Raw genomic sequence first — 15,649 nt, 5'->3', positions numbered from 1 at the left:
AATTTTAGAAGAGAATAACAACTTATATGATACAGGTGCACTTTAATTATGTTGTATTGTACACAGTAGTATTGGTGAAATATCGATATTGATATAGGTTGTTTTCAATGTAAATGATGAAAACTTGTCCAAAAACATAAATTTAAAATGAAACTTTAGGGAATGTCATATGGCGACATGTCAGGAATATCGACGAAATCGATATATTTTAGCCGAAATTTAAGAGTTTCTTCGACATAGAGTGAAGTTTAGAGTTCACACCCCCCCCCCCCCCCTCCTCATATTTTCTCTCATTTTTCCGACCGTATAGAGAAATTTCAATCATTGTCCGTACCGTATCATTGTAGCATTGTTACAAATCGCCAGTGACTGACAGTGCGCCCGTACCATCAAATTCCTCCTCCTAGTATAGTCATGTATATAGTATCTCAGTCACCTCAACTTTGCCTGTGTCCCTTGCTTTTCTCTTTCATTCAGAAATGTCTCTTCACGTGATTCCTTTCTTCAAGATCGTACATTACTGGTTTGGGACGGAAGCTTACAGTTCACTGCTTAATTTGATATAAAAAAAGTCCAAATGCTTCACACCAGTATAAAAAAATAATAAAGTATGCAGAAAAGACTACCAATGGGAGCAGATTTTCCTGCAATCTATTTAGAGTGTAATTTCCCAAAAGAAAGAAAAGAAAAAGGGAGAAAAAGAAAAGAATGCTAATGTTTAATTGGATGCTTGACAAAAGTTTGATTTCCCAACTTTTAAATAGGGTTTATGGTTCTTTCTTAGGAATCAATCGACTAAGACATTTGGAAATTTAGTTAATTAAAATTCTCTAATCGTTACTGTTAGCCCTAAAATGACTGAGGTATGCACATTGACATGGCATATATTCACAAGAAACATTTCGAGTTTTGGAGTCGGAGCGATGCTTCGGACCGTGACATTCATATATATCAACAATTAACGATCGTACATTTGTATTTGGTGCAAATTTAAATTTTTCCTCCCTTGGAGAGGTTGACACGATTAAACATTTTCTCTCAATTTTAAAATGTCACCTCTATGTGCTTATCTTGCGTTTTGGAGCACATCAGATTCATACATATCAACGACTGACTATTGTTCATTCATATTTATGCGAGTTTGGATCTTTCCTTTCTTGGAGTGTTCGACATTATTCACCTATTAGCTCTATTTCTAAATATACCTTTCGACAGAAAACCTCAGATTCAAGATAATGCAGCATATTTGCCAAGTAACAAAAAACTTGTATCCTTATCAAGTATTTGCCTGGCTTTTACTGTAATTAGACTCTAATTGCAAGCAAGGTACTTGTTCATCAGGCTTTAACTTTTATTCCATCATCTTCTTGTTATATAAAGGCTCAGTTTCTTGAAACCGTAAAGCCACTCAATCCCAAAGTTTTACACTCTCCCTTAAGCATTTTAATTCAAAGTTCCGAAAAATGGCAAGCCGCCAACAACAGCTGACAGCTCCGAAGCAGATTCAGCTTTCGAATCCGAGGGATAAAAGAACATCATCCTCATCACTTACTGATGACAGTTCATTGGTGAGGCAAATCCGGGACACTCATACTCCAGGAAGATCCGATAACAGCGTCAATGTCAACCAAATTCTCCAAGTTGTCGAGGAAATATTTCATCGCGCTTCTCATGGCCATGCCGGTGTTTTACTTGTAGTCCCTTTCCCCGTTCTCTTTATTTTGTGCTAGTTTTTGCCTAGTTGCATGAGAACACTTCATATATTGCAGTAGCTCTGCTTGTTTCGGTCACGAAATTGCTTTACTTGTGGTGCAGGGTACTCGAGAACACTTAGAGACTGTGGAGGACAGGACCACATTGTCGAGTGTAGATGTCGTGTTCCATGGATTGTCTTATCTCATACAAAAGATCTACTGCGAGGTTTTCTTTAAGCATAGAATTTTTTTTGCTAAGGCTAAGAACTTTTATGCAACGCATATCATACTTATTTCGAGTACAGTTAAATTTTGATTTCGATATATTAAATTCTCTGCTCAGCATTGGAAAAAAATTACTTTGTTCTGTTACATTCTTTTATGCAATATACAAATCATAAGCGTGGTGCTTCCATGTACTGGCAGATAACTTGCCAATGCTCAGGCGGCCCTGATGCCCACGCGAGTGCAATCGAGTTACTCAGGACCCTTTCGAGCTACCCATGGGAAGCGAAAGTGGTGCTGACCCTAGCTGCATTTTCTGTGAACTATGGAGAGTTCTGGCTGGTGGCTCAGCTTTGCACTACCGATCCATTAGCCAAGTCCGTGGCAATCTTGAAGCAACTCTCGGACATTGTAGAGCATGCTGCCTCAGTAAAACCTCAACTTGAGGCAATCGACACCCTCATCAAGGCGATTCTCAATGTCACCAAGCGCATTGTGGAGTACGGCGAGATGGTCAAGATGCAGTCTCACTACGTTTCAGAAGACACACCACCGCTGTCAATTGCCTTGGCGCATATTCCTGCTGCTACATATTGGGTCATTCGAGGCATACTGGCTAGTGCCTCCCACATTGCCATCCTTACTGGCAGTAGGCACGAGTAAGCCATTCGAAAACATATTTCATCGCATCCATTTCGAGCTATGCCTAAGCTAATAGCAGCTCCTTTCCACTCATTTTTAGGTACGTTGCATCAACCTCAGAGGTGTGGGAACTTTCGAGCTTGGCTCATAAGCTGAACAACATACATGATCACCTCTCGAACGAACTTGAAAATTGTCGCCGACACATTGGTAAGTTCTTGAATTTTCACCTCTAGAACTATTGACTTCTATCTCTTGCAACTTAATGTAACAAAGTACTGAACATAATTTACTGTGGGATCCAGTGACGAAGAGGTATGACGAAGAATATGAGAATCTGAGACGCCTCTTCCGAAGCCTCCAACTCGACAACATGAAGAATTTACGCGCACTAATTTCACACAAAGATGATATTCAACCTCTCCAAATCGGCACATCGAAGTCAAGGGTAAATGTCTACTTATATCTTGTATTCCCACTCTTACATTCTGACCAACCAAACCAACCCTCAAATTTATTCATGTATCCTTCCATTGGCAAAAACAGTTTAACCTTGAAGTGTTGAGGAGAAAGCATGTGTTGCTGCTAATTACAGATCTTAGTCTGAGCAACGAAGAGATTTTAGTTCTCGATCACATCTACAAAGATCAGCAGAACAGGCCGGAAGTTGAATACGAGTTTGTTTGGCTTCCCATCGTGGACCCAAATATTTGGGATGAAGCGAAGCGCTTTAGATTCGAGGACTTGAAGTCAAGGATGCCGTGGTATGCAGTGTATGACCCTCTAATCATCGAACCTCCGGTGGTCAAGTTCGTCAGAAATGATTGGCAATTTGACAAGAAGATGATCGTAGTGGCATTGGATCCACAAGGAAGGGTGTCCTCTCTGAATGCCACCCACATGCTGTGGATTTGGGGCAATGTAGCATACCCTTTCACCGATGAGAGAGAGCAACTCCTGTGGAATGCAGAGAGCTGGAGGCTTGAGCTCGTCGCCAATGGCATTGATCAAAGCATTCTAGACGGGGTAAGTAGAACTCATGTTACTAATCTATCATTCAAGTTGATCATCTGTCAACATAACATGTTAGACTATCAAACAAGATAACATATTAACGTACTTAAAAACAATTATAATGTTTAATGTGCATAAACCACAACCGTATAAATAGAAAAGAAAAAGTGCATATACAAGCATGATAGGACAACACATCAACAAACAAAGAAACGTGATGCGTGACATGTTAAAATATTCTGTCTCGAATAGCACCTGAATAAGAATCCATATAAATCTGTTATTCAAATTGATTATTTGATAGTATAACATGTCAGACTGTCTGATAAGATGACATCGTCACGTTCTCAAAACTATCTACTCATTAAGAATTTTGAAGGGATTTAAAACTAACGTGGAATTGCTTGCTTTGTCAGATAGAAAAAGGGAGATACATATGCTTGTATGGAAGCGATGACTTAGATTGGATTCGAAAGTTCACAAACAGAGCGAAAAATGTTGCAAAACTCGCCGGCATCTCCTTGGACTTAGTTTACGTAGGAAGAAGCACATCCACCAAGGAGAAGATAAGGAAAGTGAACAAGGTCATCGAAACAGAGAACCTCAGTCGATACTGGCCTGATTACGTGTCAAACTGGTTCTTCTGGTCCCGAATGGACAGCATGCGGTGCTCAAAGGTGAAACAGCGCAAGACTCTAGAGAACGATGACACACTGAGGGAGGTGATGACATTGCTTAGCTATGACGGAAGTGACCAAGGTTGGGTTATGGTGTGGAGAGGCTCGAATGAGACGGCTAGGGCCAACGGACACCTCACTCTACTCACTTTGGATGACTTTGATGCATGGAAAACCGCAGCTGCAGACTCAGGCTTCGTCCCAACACTCAAAAATGAACTGCTACGCCGTCACACGCCTCACCACTGCACTCGTTTGGTCATCCCAGGGTTCGGTACTGACATACCGGACAAAATAGCTTGCGCTGAGTGCGGCCGCGAGATGGAGAAGTTCTTCATGTTCCGCTGCTGTCTCGATTGAGACATGGTTACTTAAGCATGATAATGTTGTTGTTAATCATGTTTTATTACATTACTTATGGTGCTCTTTCACCAGACAGCTATATGTTTTGGCATGCATTAAAAATAAATGTTTGTGTGAACTTGTGAAAAATTGCCAGGACTCTATAAGCACCAAGTTTTGGGCTGCTGAGTCTTTGGCTAATTGGGTTGCTATAAACCCTAATTGAATGTGGAATAATAGTGCTTGAAATATTTTCAGTACTTAAATTACTCTATTTCTTATCTATATTATTTGCCTCTTCAAGTCTAACGGTCTATTGTAGGCCTATTTTGTAGCCAACTTCTAAGGTTAGCAAACAATTTGACCATAAATATATAATCACATACAATCGGATTGTCAATGATAAGGCCACGTTTGTTTGGTCGGAATCTCAAACGGAAATGTGAATCTATTTCTCGTTCCAACAAAACCAGACGTTTGGTTGAGTTTTAATGATTGGGAAAGAAATTGAACTATGAATTAATTGTATAAGAGAAAGCCGCATAATTTAGATTTCCCTTAATATATAGGAGGGCAGAGCGCTAAGAAAGAGAAAACGTTACCACTATACGAAATGAAGTAGCGGCTCGTACTTTAAAGTGAGAGAGTATTCCAGCTAAAATAGCAATAGGATATAGGAGAGACTAGGGAATGATTGGCCTTAGCGATTCATCACTCCTTGTTTCATAGCTAACCAAGAGTGAGCTTATTCAAGCACCTCTCTCTTTCTTAGTTTCACGCTGCCCTAAAGATGAAAGTAAGTCTTTTAGCAAGCGTATATAAACAGGTGTTTAGTGTATAAACAATTCTGCAGTGGCCGCACCAAAGACACATACGGTGGAGGTTGGTTGAATAATGTTGCGTGGCATTCAGAACCTGTCTTGAAGTGAATGAATTAGAAAGAAGGATTCCGTTATTCATGACTAATACACCTGGTTGGAGATAGCACAAGGCTTTGTTGGGAATATAGTAACTCGAGATGGCTTCAGTATGTTGCTAGACCAGTTGCAGAATTCGGGCAGTGAATGAGATATCAAAGCCTTGGAGCTCAAAATTTTCTAAGCGTCAGGATAGGGGAGGGGGTTAAACCAGAGGTCAAATTATTTAAATAAAAGGGGAAATAGAAGTTAGGGTATCTCTTTTTCCAATTTGGTCTAGATTAGTTTACAAGATTAAATGACAATTCTCCCCTGGACCCTCGATTTGATTGTTTTCCAAGAGTGCTGGCTGAGTATGTAAGCCATGTATCAAATCAGATTCCGCCACACGATTAAATAGAGATGCCAACAGATAGATATACCCTAAAAAAAAGAAGAAAAACTCTCATGCATGTTCGTACACTCACATGCACTGCACGTAATGTGTGAGATATAAATAAATGATATGAACCTGAAATATGTAAGTTTTTCTCCATTAAAAAAAAAAAAAAGACAAATCAGCCGACTTGGCACAAAAGCTGGACCGCATTAATTGGTCGAGGATGAAGATGAACGTTGTTTCTTAAGGTTGATTTGTTTAATCACTTATATTATTTGGGTATATGTTGTTTATGTATTCATTTGTTAATTAATTCTGGTTTACTTTGGAAGGGCATATTACATTATGACATAGTGGCAATTTTAAATAGTGGCTTTTGTTGATATTCCAAAGGGATGTTATAGGAAAGAGACAAAAACATAAGTTACAATAACGTTCAGCAACAATATAGCTATATAAATCTTTGTTCTCTCAAATTTTATAACTTGTGACAGGAAAACTCTTTAATTTGATTTCTGACAATGAAAATCGATAGCAGTAGTTTCTATGTTCGTCCACCGTAAATCATTTTAATCATTTAGTGAAAAATCTATTAATATCCTCATTAAATTGTCATGTGACATCATGAACAACCACGTGATCATCTTTTTAAGATTATTTTTGTCAAACCAACTCTTCCACTTAACAAGAATACTAACATATTTTTCACGAAATGATTAAAATGATGTACATGACAAACTCATGACCACTTCTATCGATTTTCATTGTCAATGACCAAATAGAGGAATTATGTTAATCTCTTGAACTATTTTAACTAATAGACCAATTTATTTTTACGTGCAAAAGCAATCAAATGCATATTCAAATATAATTAATGTCACATATCAAACTGTAATTTATTAATACAGATGAATAAATCGTTATATGCCAATGTGCTTTTCAATATAAAAAAAAAAACCCAACACTTACTTCTACAATAAATAAAATGACATTTATAGACTTTTACATGTTGATCTTCAATTGTAAATCATTGTCTAATACATATTCAAACACAACTTTGAAAATTACAGGTTTACCATTCTGTCACGAGAAATGACTCGTTATGTGGCAAATATTTTCCAATCAGAAATCAGTGTTTACAGCAGTGGCTGAAGCCTACAGATAATATAAGAGGATAAAACAAATAAATAATTTCCTGGTAATTCAACAAGATCAAGATTAAGCAGAGACGAGGGTTGACGCCTTGACGGTAGACCTGGCATTCATGTCATGTTTCTCGTGTTCGTGTCATACCCGATAGCTTAACAGGTCGTGTCGTGTAATACCCGTTAAAGTAAACGGGTAATATGACCCGATCCGAAATCAACCCGTTAATATTTTCAGGTAATATGACCCGACCCGTTACCCGTTAAGAAAAATATATTTTAAATCAATAAAAATGAAAATGAAAAACATAATTTGACCCGAAAAAATGTAAAACATAATACTAAATTAGTATATACATACTAAATTTCGGAGTTGACCCCTTAATGAAAGTTTTAAAGCTTTTTATTACGAGTGATTACATTTTTCACACTTCTACAATAATTATTATTAATTTTATTAATTTTTCACTCAAATAAATAACATTGTTCATGAGAATTGGAGGGTTTTAAATATCTAAACGACCATGTAACCTTGCCAATGGAACTCAAGGCTTACATGTTATTATTCCTTTTACAAAATCCTCAATTTTCATAGATCATCATGACATAAGATTTTGTGGTATCCACTTCTGTAAATATTTTAAATTGACGATCAAATTAGTTCATTGTATTCATATAGGATCAAGGAGTGTAGCTATAAAAAATCATCAAAATCAGAGTTAAAATAACCGTTAAATCGTGACTTTTCGTTTATAATCGTCGAAAAATTTTGTCTCGTTACTTGATCTCTAAATGTTTGTTTTTTGTAATTTTTGGCATATGCGATCTCGAAGTATATATAAACAAGTTTGATGGTTGGATCATTGAAATTAGTTTCATAGGATGCGTATCCCATCAAAACGATACGTTAACTAACATTTAGAGTTTATTTATACTTTCATTAAGTATAACATAATATTTTGTGGTATCCACTAGTGTAAATATTTTAAATTGAAGATCGAATTCATTCATTGTTTTCATATAAGGTCAAGGAGTGTAGCTGTAAAAAATCATCAAAATCGGAGTTAAAATAACCGTTAAATCGTGATTTTTTGTTTATAACCGTCAAAAAGTTTTGCCTCATTACTTGATCTTTAAATGTTTGTTTTTTGAAATTTTTGGTGTATGTGATCTCGAAGCATATATAAACAAGTTTGACGGTTGGATCGTTGAAATTAATTTCGTAGGATGCGTATCTCATCAAAACGATAGATTCACTAACATTTAAAGAGTTTATTTATACTTTCATCAAGTATAACATTAGATTTTGTGATATCCACTAGTGTAAATATTTTAAATTGAAGATCGAATTCATTCATTGTATTCATATAGGGTCAAGGAGTGTAGCTGTAAAAAAATCATTAAAATCGGAGTTAAAATAACCGTTAAATGTGATTGTTTATAATCGTCGAAAAGTTTTGTCTCGTTACTTGATCTCTGAATGTTTTTTTTTTTGCAATTTTTGGCGTATTTGATCTCGAAGCATATATAAACAAGTGTGCCGGTTGGATCGTTGAAATTAGTTTCGTAGGATACATCAAGTATAACATAAGATTTTGTGGTATCCACTAATGTAAATATTTTAAATTGAAGATCGAATTAATTCATTGTATTCATATAGGGTCAAGGAGTGTAGCTGTAAAAAAATCATCAAAATCGAAGTTAAAATAACTGTTAAATCGTGATTTTTCGTTTATAACCGTTGAAAAGTTTTGTCTCATGACTTGATCTCTGAATGTTTGTTTTTTGCAATTTTTGGTGTATGCTATCTCAAAGCATACATAAACAAGTTTGACGGTTGGATCGTTGAAATTAGTTTTGTATGATGCGTATCCCATTAAAACGATAGATTTACTAACACTTAATAGTTTATTTATACTTTCATCAAGTATAACATAAGATTTTATGGTATCCACTAGTGTAAATATTTTAAATTGAAGATCAAATTCATTCATTGTATTCATATAGGGTCAAAGAGTGTAGCTGTAAAAAATCATCAAAATCAAAGTTAAAATAACCGTTAAATCGTGATCTTTCGTTTAGAACCATCGAAAAGTTTTGTCTCGTTACTTGATCTCTGAATGTTTGTTTTTTGCAATTTTTGGCGTATGCGATCTCGAAGCATATATAAACAAGTTTGATGGTTGGATTGTTGAAATTACTTTCGTAGGATGCGTATCCCATCAAAACGATAGATTCACTAACACTTTAAGAGTTTATTTATACTTTCATCAAGTACACTAGTGTAAATATTTTAAATTGAAGATTGAATTCATTCATTGTATTCATATAGGGTCAAGGAGTGTAGCTGTAAAAAATCATCAAAATCGAAGTTAAAATAACCGTTAAATCGTGATTTTTCGTTTATAACCATCGAAAAGTTTTGTCTCGTTACTTGATCTCTGAATGTTTGTTTTTTGCAATTTTTGGCGTATGCGATCTCGAAGCATATATAAACAAGTTTGATGGTTGGATTGTTGAAATTAGTGTCGTAGGATGCGTATCCCATCAAAACGATAGATTCACTAACACTTAAGAGTTTATTTATACTTTCATCAAGTACACTAGTGTAAATATTTTAAATTGAATATCGAATTCATTCATTGTATTCATATAGGGTCAAGGAGTGTAGCTGTAAAAAATCATCAAAATCGGAGTTAAAATAACCCGTTAAATCGTGATTTTTCGTTTATAACCGTCGAAAAGTTTTGTCTTATTACTTGATCTCTGAATGTTTGTTTTTTGCAATTTTTGGCGTATGTGATCTCGAAGCATATATAAACAAGTTTGATGGTTGGATCATTGAAATTAGTTTCGTAGGATGCGTATTCCATCAAAACGATAGATTCTCTAACACTAAAGAGTTTATTTATACTTTCATCAAGTATAACATAAGATTTTGTGGTATCCACTAGTGTAAATATTTTAAATTGAAGATCGAATTAATTCATTGTATTCCTATAGGGTCAAGGAGTGTAGCTGTAAAAAATCATCAAACTCAAAGTTAAAATAACCGTTAAATCGTGATTTTTCGTTTGTAACCGTCGAAAAGTTTTGTCTCATTACTTGATCTCTGAATGTTTTTTTTTTTGTAAATTTTGGCGTATGCGATCTCGAAGCATATATAAACAAGTTTGACGGTTGGATCATTGAAATTAGATTCATAGGATATGTATCCCATCAAAACGATACATTGACTAACGCTTAGAGTTTCTTTGGGTTAAATATTAGGCAGGAAATGAATGGATATAGGCTGCAAAATTTCCCAAACATTAGGCAGGAAATGGATGAAATTCTTGAAATATTAGGCGGGAAATTAATTATTATAATTTTTTATGTGTTCGGTATTTTTAAATTACTTGATAATTTTATTTCTAATGTGTTTTATGATTTTTAATCTCAATCTTTGCCTATAATATACTATAAAAATAAATAAATAAATAAAACTTAAATTTTAAAATTTATATAGAATAATAATTAATAAACAATATATACATATTCATTATATGTATTGCATACATTTTATAGTAAGTTTTTTTTTAGCAGTTTAAAAAATTAAAATCATCAAAATAGCATTTTTCTTATCGTGTCGAAACAGGTTACCTGCGTGTCATTCTCGTGTAAATCTGTTAAGGACCCGTTATTAATGGGTTATTATCGTGTGACCCGATAATGATCTGATTAGTTATCGTGTTGATCTGAAACCCGTTATTTTCGTGTCGTGTTAACGGATCGTATAAGAAATTGCAAGCAGGGGACTTGGGGGGAGTGGAGCCCAGCAGTGAGCTGGCGGGAACCATTAATTCTGTAATTTCTTTCATATTAACATCAAATAATTAATTTAAAATTCTTGATCTAACGGCCAGAAACATCGCAAAGACTTGCCTTTCCCTTTTGTGTTGACTTGACCGATGGAGATTTGAAGGGGGTGACTTGGAAACTTTGAAGTCAAGGAAATTATTTAACCCTGCGAAGGGAGCATGGAAATGTGGAATGAGGATCATTTTCGGATCTAATTTATGAGAATCTCAGGAATCTTTTAATTACATCCGTTTATCGTATATCGTGTGATTAAAAATCATTGTAAATTTTGTTATTTAAAATTAAATATAAACAGTACTTGACGAAAACTGACCACACGATGTAAGATAAACATATACGATTAGAGGATCTCCGAAATTCTCAAAAAGAGGATCCTCATTCCATGACATCATGAAACACAATCCATTTGGCACTTGGCAATCTACCGTTAGCGTGTATAGTGGCGTTTAACAATCTTAATCTCGTTAATCTAGTTTAACTTTAATCTATTTAAATGTGTGAACAAAACTCACACAGGTTCAAAAGTAGCACATTTCTCTGAATCATCAAAACGTAATTTCGACCTACTCTTACATTTATACTCAAATGAAGATCTTTTCATAATATTTGACCTTCATAGCCATAATTTATTGAAAAAACATTATAAATTGGGATGATTCATGGAAGAATAACCAAAGAATTCGCAGCTTCTTCTCAGTATGTGTGCACATGAACCCACAAATTAGAGATAAATGACCAAAGTGAAAACGCGTAGACGGAATTTAATGTGAATGAGGCTCCGCGGCCTCCACATTCCATCCATTATTCCACATCCTCCTTCTATATAATACAAATACAAACAACCGAGCCAATCAACACACAAGTACGAACTAGTACTACTTCAAAGTTCAAACTCATTCCGGTCACAAATGGCAGCCTTATCCGGCAGCACCGCCCAGCTCTACCTCCTCACCTTCCTCTCCCTCCTCTTCCTCATCCACGCAAGACTCAATCTCGACCCTTCCGATCTCCAAGCCCTCTCCACCATCCAAAAAACCTTGGGCTTCCAATTCCATATCAGTCAACCAGCCCCATGCAATACTCCCGGTGTCTTCTGTGAGCGCAGGCTCTCAGAAAACAACACCTACGTCCTCCGAATCACCCGGCTCGTCTTCAAATCACACCGCCTCGACGGCTTTCTGAGCCCGGCAATAGGGCGGCTCTCCGAGCTCAAAGAGATCTCTCTTGCTCACAACAACCTCGGTGACCAAATCCCATCTCAAATCGTAGACTGCCGGAAGCTTGAGATTCTCAACCTCGGAGACAACCGGTTTTCCGGGGAAGTTCCTGCCGGGTTGTCTAACCTCATTCGCCTTCGCACCCTCGACCTTTCTTCTAACAAGCTTTCGGGGAATTTGAGCTTCCTAAAGCATTTTCCCAACCTGGAAAGCCTTTCCATTGCTGACAATTTCTTCTCTGGGAAAATCCCAGCTTCCATTCGTTCCTTTCGTAATCTTCGGTTATTCAACTTCGCTGGAAACGAATTCCTCGATGGCTCGTTACCAACGATGGAAAGCGTCGAGATTTCAGGAACCGATGTGCCAAAACGTTACATTTTGGATGAGAATACAAGCACAAAAGGCCACAACAACACCACAGCTGCTGCTACTGCTCAAGCTCCAACTAATGCTCTAGCTCCAGGTCCATCTGCAACACCAAAGCACAAGAAGAAGAATAACACAAAGAAGGTAGGAGGGTGGCTGTTCGGATTTTTTGCCGGAGCACTGGCCGGATTTGTATCCGGGTTGATGTTCTCTCTGCTGTTTAAACTGCTCTTGGCCGTGGTAAGAGGTGGCGGCAAAGATGGCGGTCCTGCGATTTTCAGTTCTCTGATCAAAAGTAAAGAGGACTTGGCTTTCCTGGAAAAAGAAGATGGCTTGGCTAATTTGGAACTCATAGGAAGCGGTGGATGTGGACAGGTTTATAAAGCCGAATTGCCAGGAAGCAACGGCAAAATGATTGCTATAAAGAAGATAATTCAACCCCCTAAAGATGCCGATGAACTGACGGCTGATGAGGAAAGTAAGCTTATGAACAAGAAGATGCGTCAAATCCGATCGGAGATCAACACTGTAGGGAAAATTAGGCACCGGAATCTTATTCCTCTGCTAGCCCACGTGTCTCGACTGGATTGTCATTACCTGGTCTATGAGTTCATGAAGAATGGGAGCTTGCAAGACATATTGAATCAAGTTGCGGACGGAACAAGACAGTTGGACTGGCTTACAAGGCATAAAATTGCACTGGGAATTGCTGCAGGGCTTGAATACCTTCACTTGAACAACACCCCTCACATAATTCACAGAGATCTCAAGCCAGCAAACGTCCTGCTGGATGATGATATGGAAGCTCGGATTGCGGACTTTGGGCTTGCAAAAGCAATGCCGGACGCGCATACTCATATTTCAACTTCGAATGTGATGGGAACTGTTGGATATATCGCACCAGAATACCATCAGACATTCAAGTTCACAGACAGGTGTGATATATACAGTTTCGGGGTGGTGTTGGGGGTTCTGGTGATGGGAAGGCTTCCATCCGACGAGTTTTTCCAGAACACGAACGAGATGAGTCTGGTTAAGTGGATGAGGAATGTCATGACTTCAGAGAAACCTAAGCAGGCAATCGACGAGAAATTGATAGGAAACGGATATGAGGAGCAAATGCTCCTGGTTCTCAAGATTGCTTGCTTTTGCACTTTGGATAACCCGAAAGAGAGGCCTAACAGTAAGGACGTTAGGTGTATGCTGGCTCAGATCAAGCACTAAGTATCCAAGTATATGTTTGTAATCAATGGGAGTCCAACTAGATAAATTGTATCTCATATGTATTCTTAATGAAAATGATGTTATAAAATAGCAGGACGGATAAGAAAATATTGCGTTCCCTTCGAACGATATTCCGACATTGTTTGAAGTTCGATCCCTGCCTATCTTCCACAAAGCTCATCTGTACCAATCCAGTCTCCGGTCGCCTAGTGGAGCTAGTTGAGTGAGTGGAAGAAGAGTGGAATGAGGGGCAAGGAAGACTCCCAGTAGTCACATACCTCATTATAGCCTGTTCGATAATCAGGGAACCGAGAAGTGACCAACAACAACATCTAAGCCTTGTGCCAAGTCTTCGGTTAGCTATAAGCACTCCATGTCTTATCTTAAAGTCTCTTTCCAAGTTTTTCTAGGTCTTCCTCTATCTCTTTTGCAGCGTCTATCTCATAATCGTAATCGTATTCGGATGTCTATCTCATCTAACACAAACATCAGTAAACATGCCTCCTCAGATTCATGCTTCAAAACAAAGTGGAACTTCCACTGAGAAAATAAAAAGTCCATCTAAGCGTACTCCATGGAAATGAAGGTCCCATGTAAATGCATTCAATTTACTGTCCCCCATAGAAAAAGGAAAGTGCTTTTTATGAAGCAACAAATCAACTTCCCCGCGTAAGTGCTTTTCATTGCCTTGCTCCGTGATAAGAACAGTATTCTAAGCACTACGAATATCACTATCCACAGGTTTGCCTTAACACAAACAAAACAATACAAAATTCTTGGTGCACCATGTGAATCATATGGTGCCAGAGGAAATTCAAAGCAAAACATAAAACTCCAATTTCCAAAGGCAAAGTAGATAAAAGTTGACGGGAGGGTTGACTCAAGACCTCGGTTTCGTTTCTGTGGCAAGTACTTTTAACACTGATGTGGTGGTCTCCTTTGAGCAAAGCAAACATGTTTTTGTCTTATTAATTCTATCTTATCTCTAGCATTATCCTTTCCAGTAATTCGAGCATATTTGTTGACCAATGCAAACATACACAAACGGAAGCCGAATTACAATTAAGCACAAAAATAAAATATGGACCCCCAAAGCAAAAAGGTCCAACTCAAAGTTTGAGACCAATACATACAAACAGAAAATCAAAAAACCCTAGGAACTCAGTCCAACACCATCGACCACGGACCAACACCTCTTGCAGCCACAGGAGATCCAACCAAACAAAGCCTCCAGAAAAGAAGAAGAATCCACCCTCCTCCACTAAACCACAAAACTCGAATCTGCATCCACCGAGGAAAGGAAATGGAAATACATCCCACAAGTAATAGTGTCAACGATGGCACACAGATGGAAGGTGGAGATGTGATTACCTGAATTGGAGCTCTACACACCTCCTAGAAAGCTGCGAAACGCGATGAAAAAGAACGATTACAAATCTAGGAAATTGTGGGATCGACAGAGGCCGAAACCATTGGGGAGAGGTAAAAATGGGTTGAAGAGAATCATGGATGTGGAAAAACAGCTGAGGGAAGAGAAAAAGGAAAGTCAGAATTGGGAAATTTCGGATGGAGGACTAATGTCAGTTAGATCAGAGGCAAGAGGAAGAAGAAAATTAGGCCGGAAACAGATGGGCAGAAGAGGAAAGGAAGGGAGAAGAAAAGAGAGAAGCAAGAAAGGAAGAAGAAAGAGAAGGGGCTGCCACCGATCCTGGCCACTGCTAGGGTCCTCATGAACCTCAAAAACCCAAAAGCAACTGTGGGAGAACCCGCTCCAAGTGAGTTTCTTCAATTTCACTCAAGCCCTCCGATTCAGGTTCAGCAATCGTAGCAGCACGCTGCACAGCCTCTGCTACAACACAAAATCCTTCTCAAAATCTCAGAATAAGCACACATAACTTCTGATCACATTCAATCTCAACTAAGAAACCAAAAGTTAGTGCGAACCT

General features: G+C 37.7%; 2 protein-coding genes across 2 annotated transcripts; both read left to right on the top strand.

The window, feature by feature from the left end:
• Positions 1-1,421: 1,421 nt before the first annotated feature.
• Positions 1,422-4,884, top strand: LOC137713995 (protein SIEVE ELEMENT OCCLUSION B-like). Its single transcript, XM_068453355.1, has 7 exons — positions 1,422-1,694; positions 1,816-1,920; positions 2,121-2,578; positions 2,662-2,771; positions 2,867-3,009; positions 3,108-3,587; positions 3,992-4,884. The coding sequence occupies exons 1-7, from the start codon at positions 1,464-1,466 to the stop codon at positions 4,610-4,612; spliced, it is 2,148 nt and encodes a 715-aa protein (XP_068309456.1). The 5' UTR covers positions 1,422-1,463; the 3' UTR covers positions 4,613-4,884.
• Positions 4,885-11,586: 6,702 nt separating this feature from the next.
• LOC137713629 (leucine-rich repeat receptor-like serine/threonine/tyrosine-protein kinase SOBIR1) lies at positions 11,587-14,230 on the top strand. The gene has a single exon (XM_068452952.1). It carries the CDS (start codon positions 11,805-11,807, stop codon positions 13,701-13,703), a length of 1,899 nt encoding a protein of 632 aa, XP_068309053.1. The 5' UTR covers positions 11,587-11,804; the 3' UTR covers positions 13,704-14,230.
• The last annotated feature ends 1,419 nt before the right edge of the window (positions 14,231-15,649 follow it).

The sequence above is a fragment of the Pyrus communis genome, chromosome 13, assembly GCF_963583255.1.
Source record: "Pyrus communis chromosome 13, drPyrComm1.1, whole genome shotgun sequence".
NCBI classification, from domain to species: domain Eukaryota; kingdom Viridiplantae; phylum Streptophyta; class Magnoliopsida; order Rosales; family Rosaceae; genus Pyrus; species Pyrus communis.
This window is presented reverse-complemented; position numbering and strand designations above follow the sequence as displayed.

What these genes read in the sequence shown, in the direction of transcription:
- LOC137713995 (XM_068453355.1), top strand. Translation starts at nt 1,464, where the DNA reads ATGGCAAGCCGCCAACAACAGCTGACAGCTCCGAAGCAGATTCAGCTT. An exon ending in TACAAAAGATCTACTGCGAG is followed by an intron (nt 1,921 to 2,120) that starts GTTTTCTTTAAG and finishes ATGTACTGGCAG; the next exon opens with ATAACTTGCCAATGCTCAGG. An exon ending in AAATTGTCGCCGACACATTG is followed by an intron (nt 2,772 to 2,866) that starts GTAAGTTCTTGA and finishes TGTGGGATCCAG; the next exon opens with TGACGAAGAGGTATGACGAA.
- LOC137713629 (XM_068452952.1), top strand. Translation starts at nt 11,805, where the DNA reads ATGGCAGCCTTATCCGGCAGCACCGCCCAGCTCTACCTCCTCACCTTC.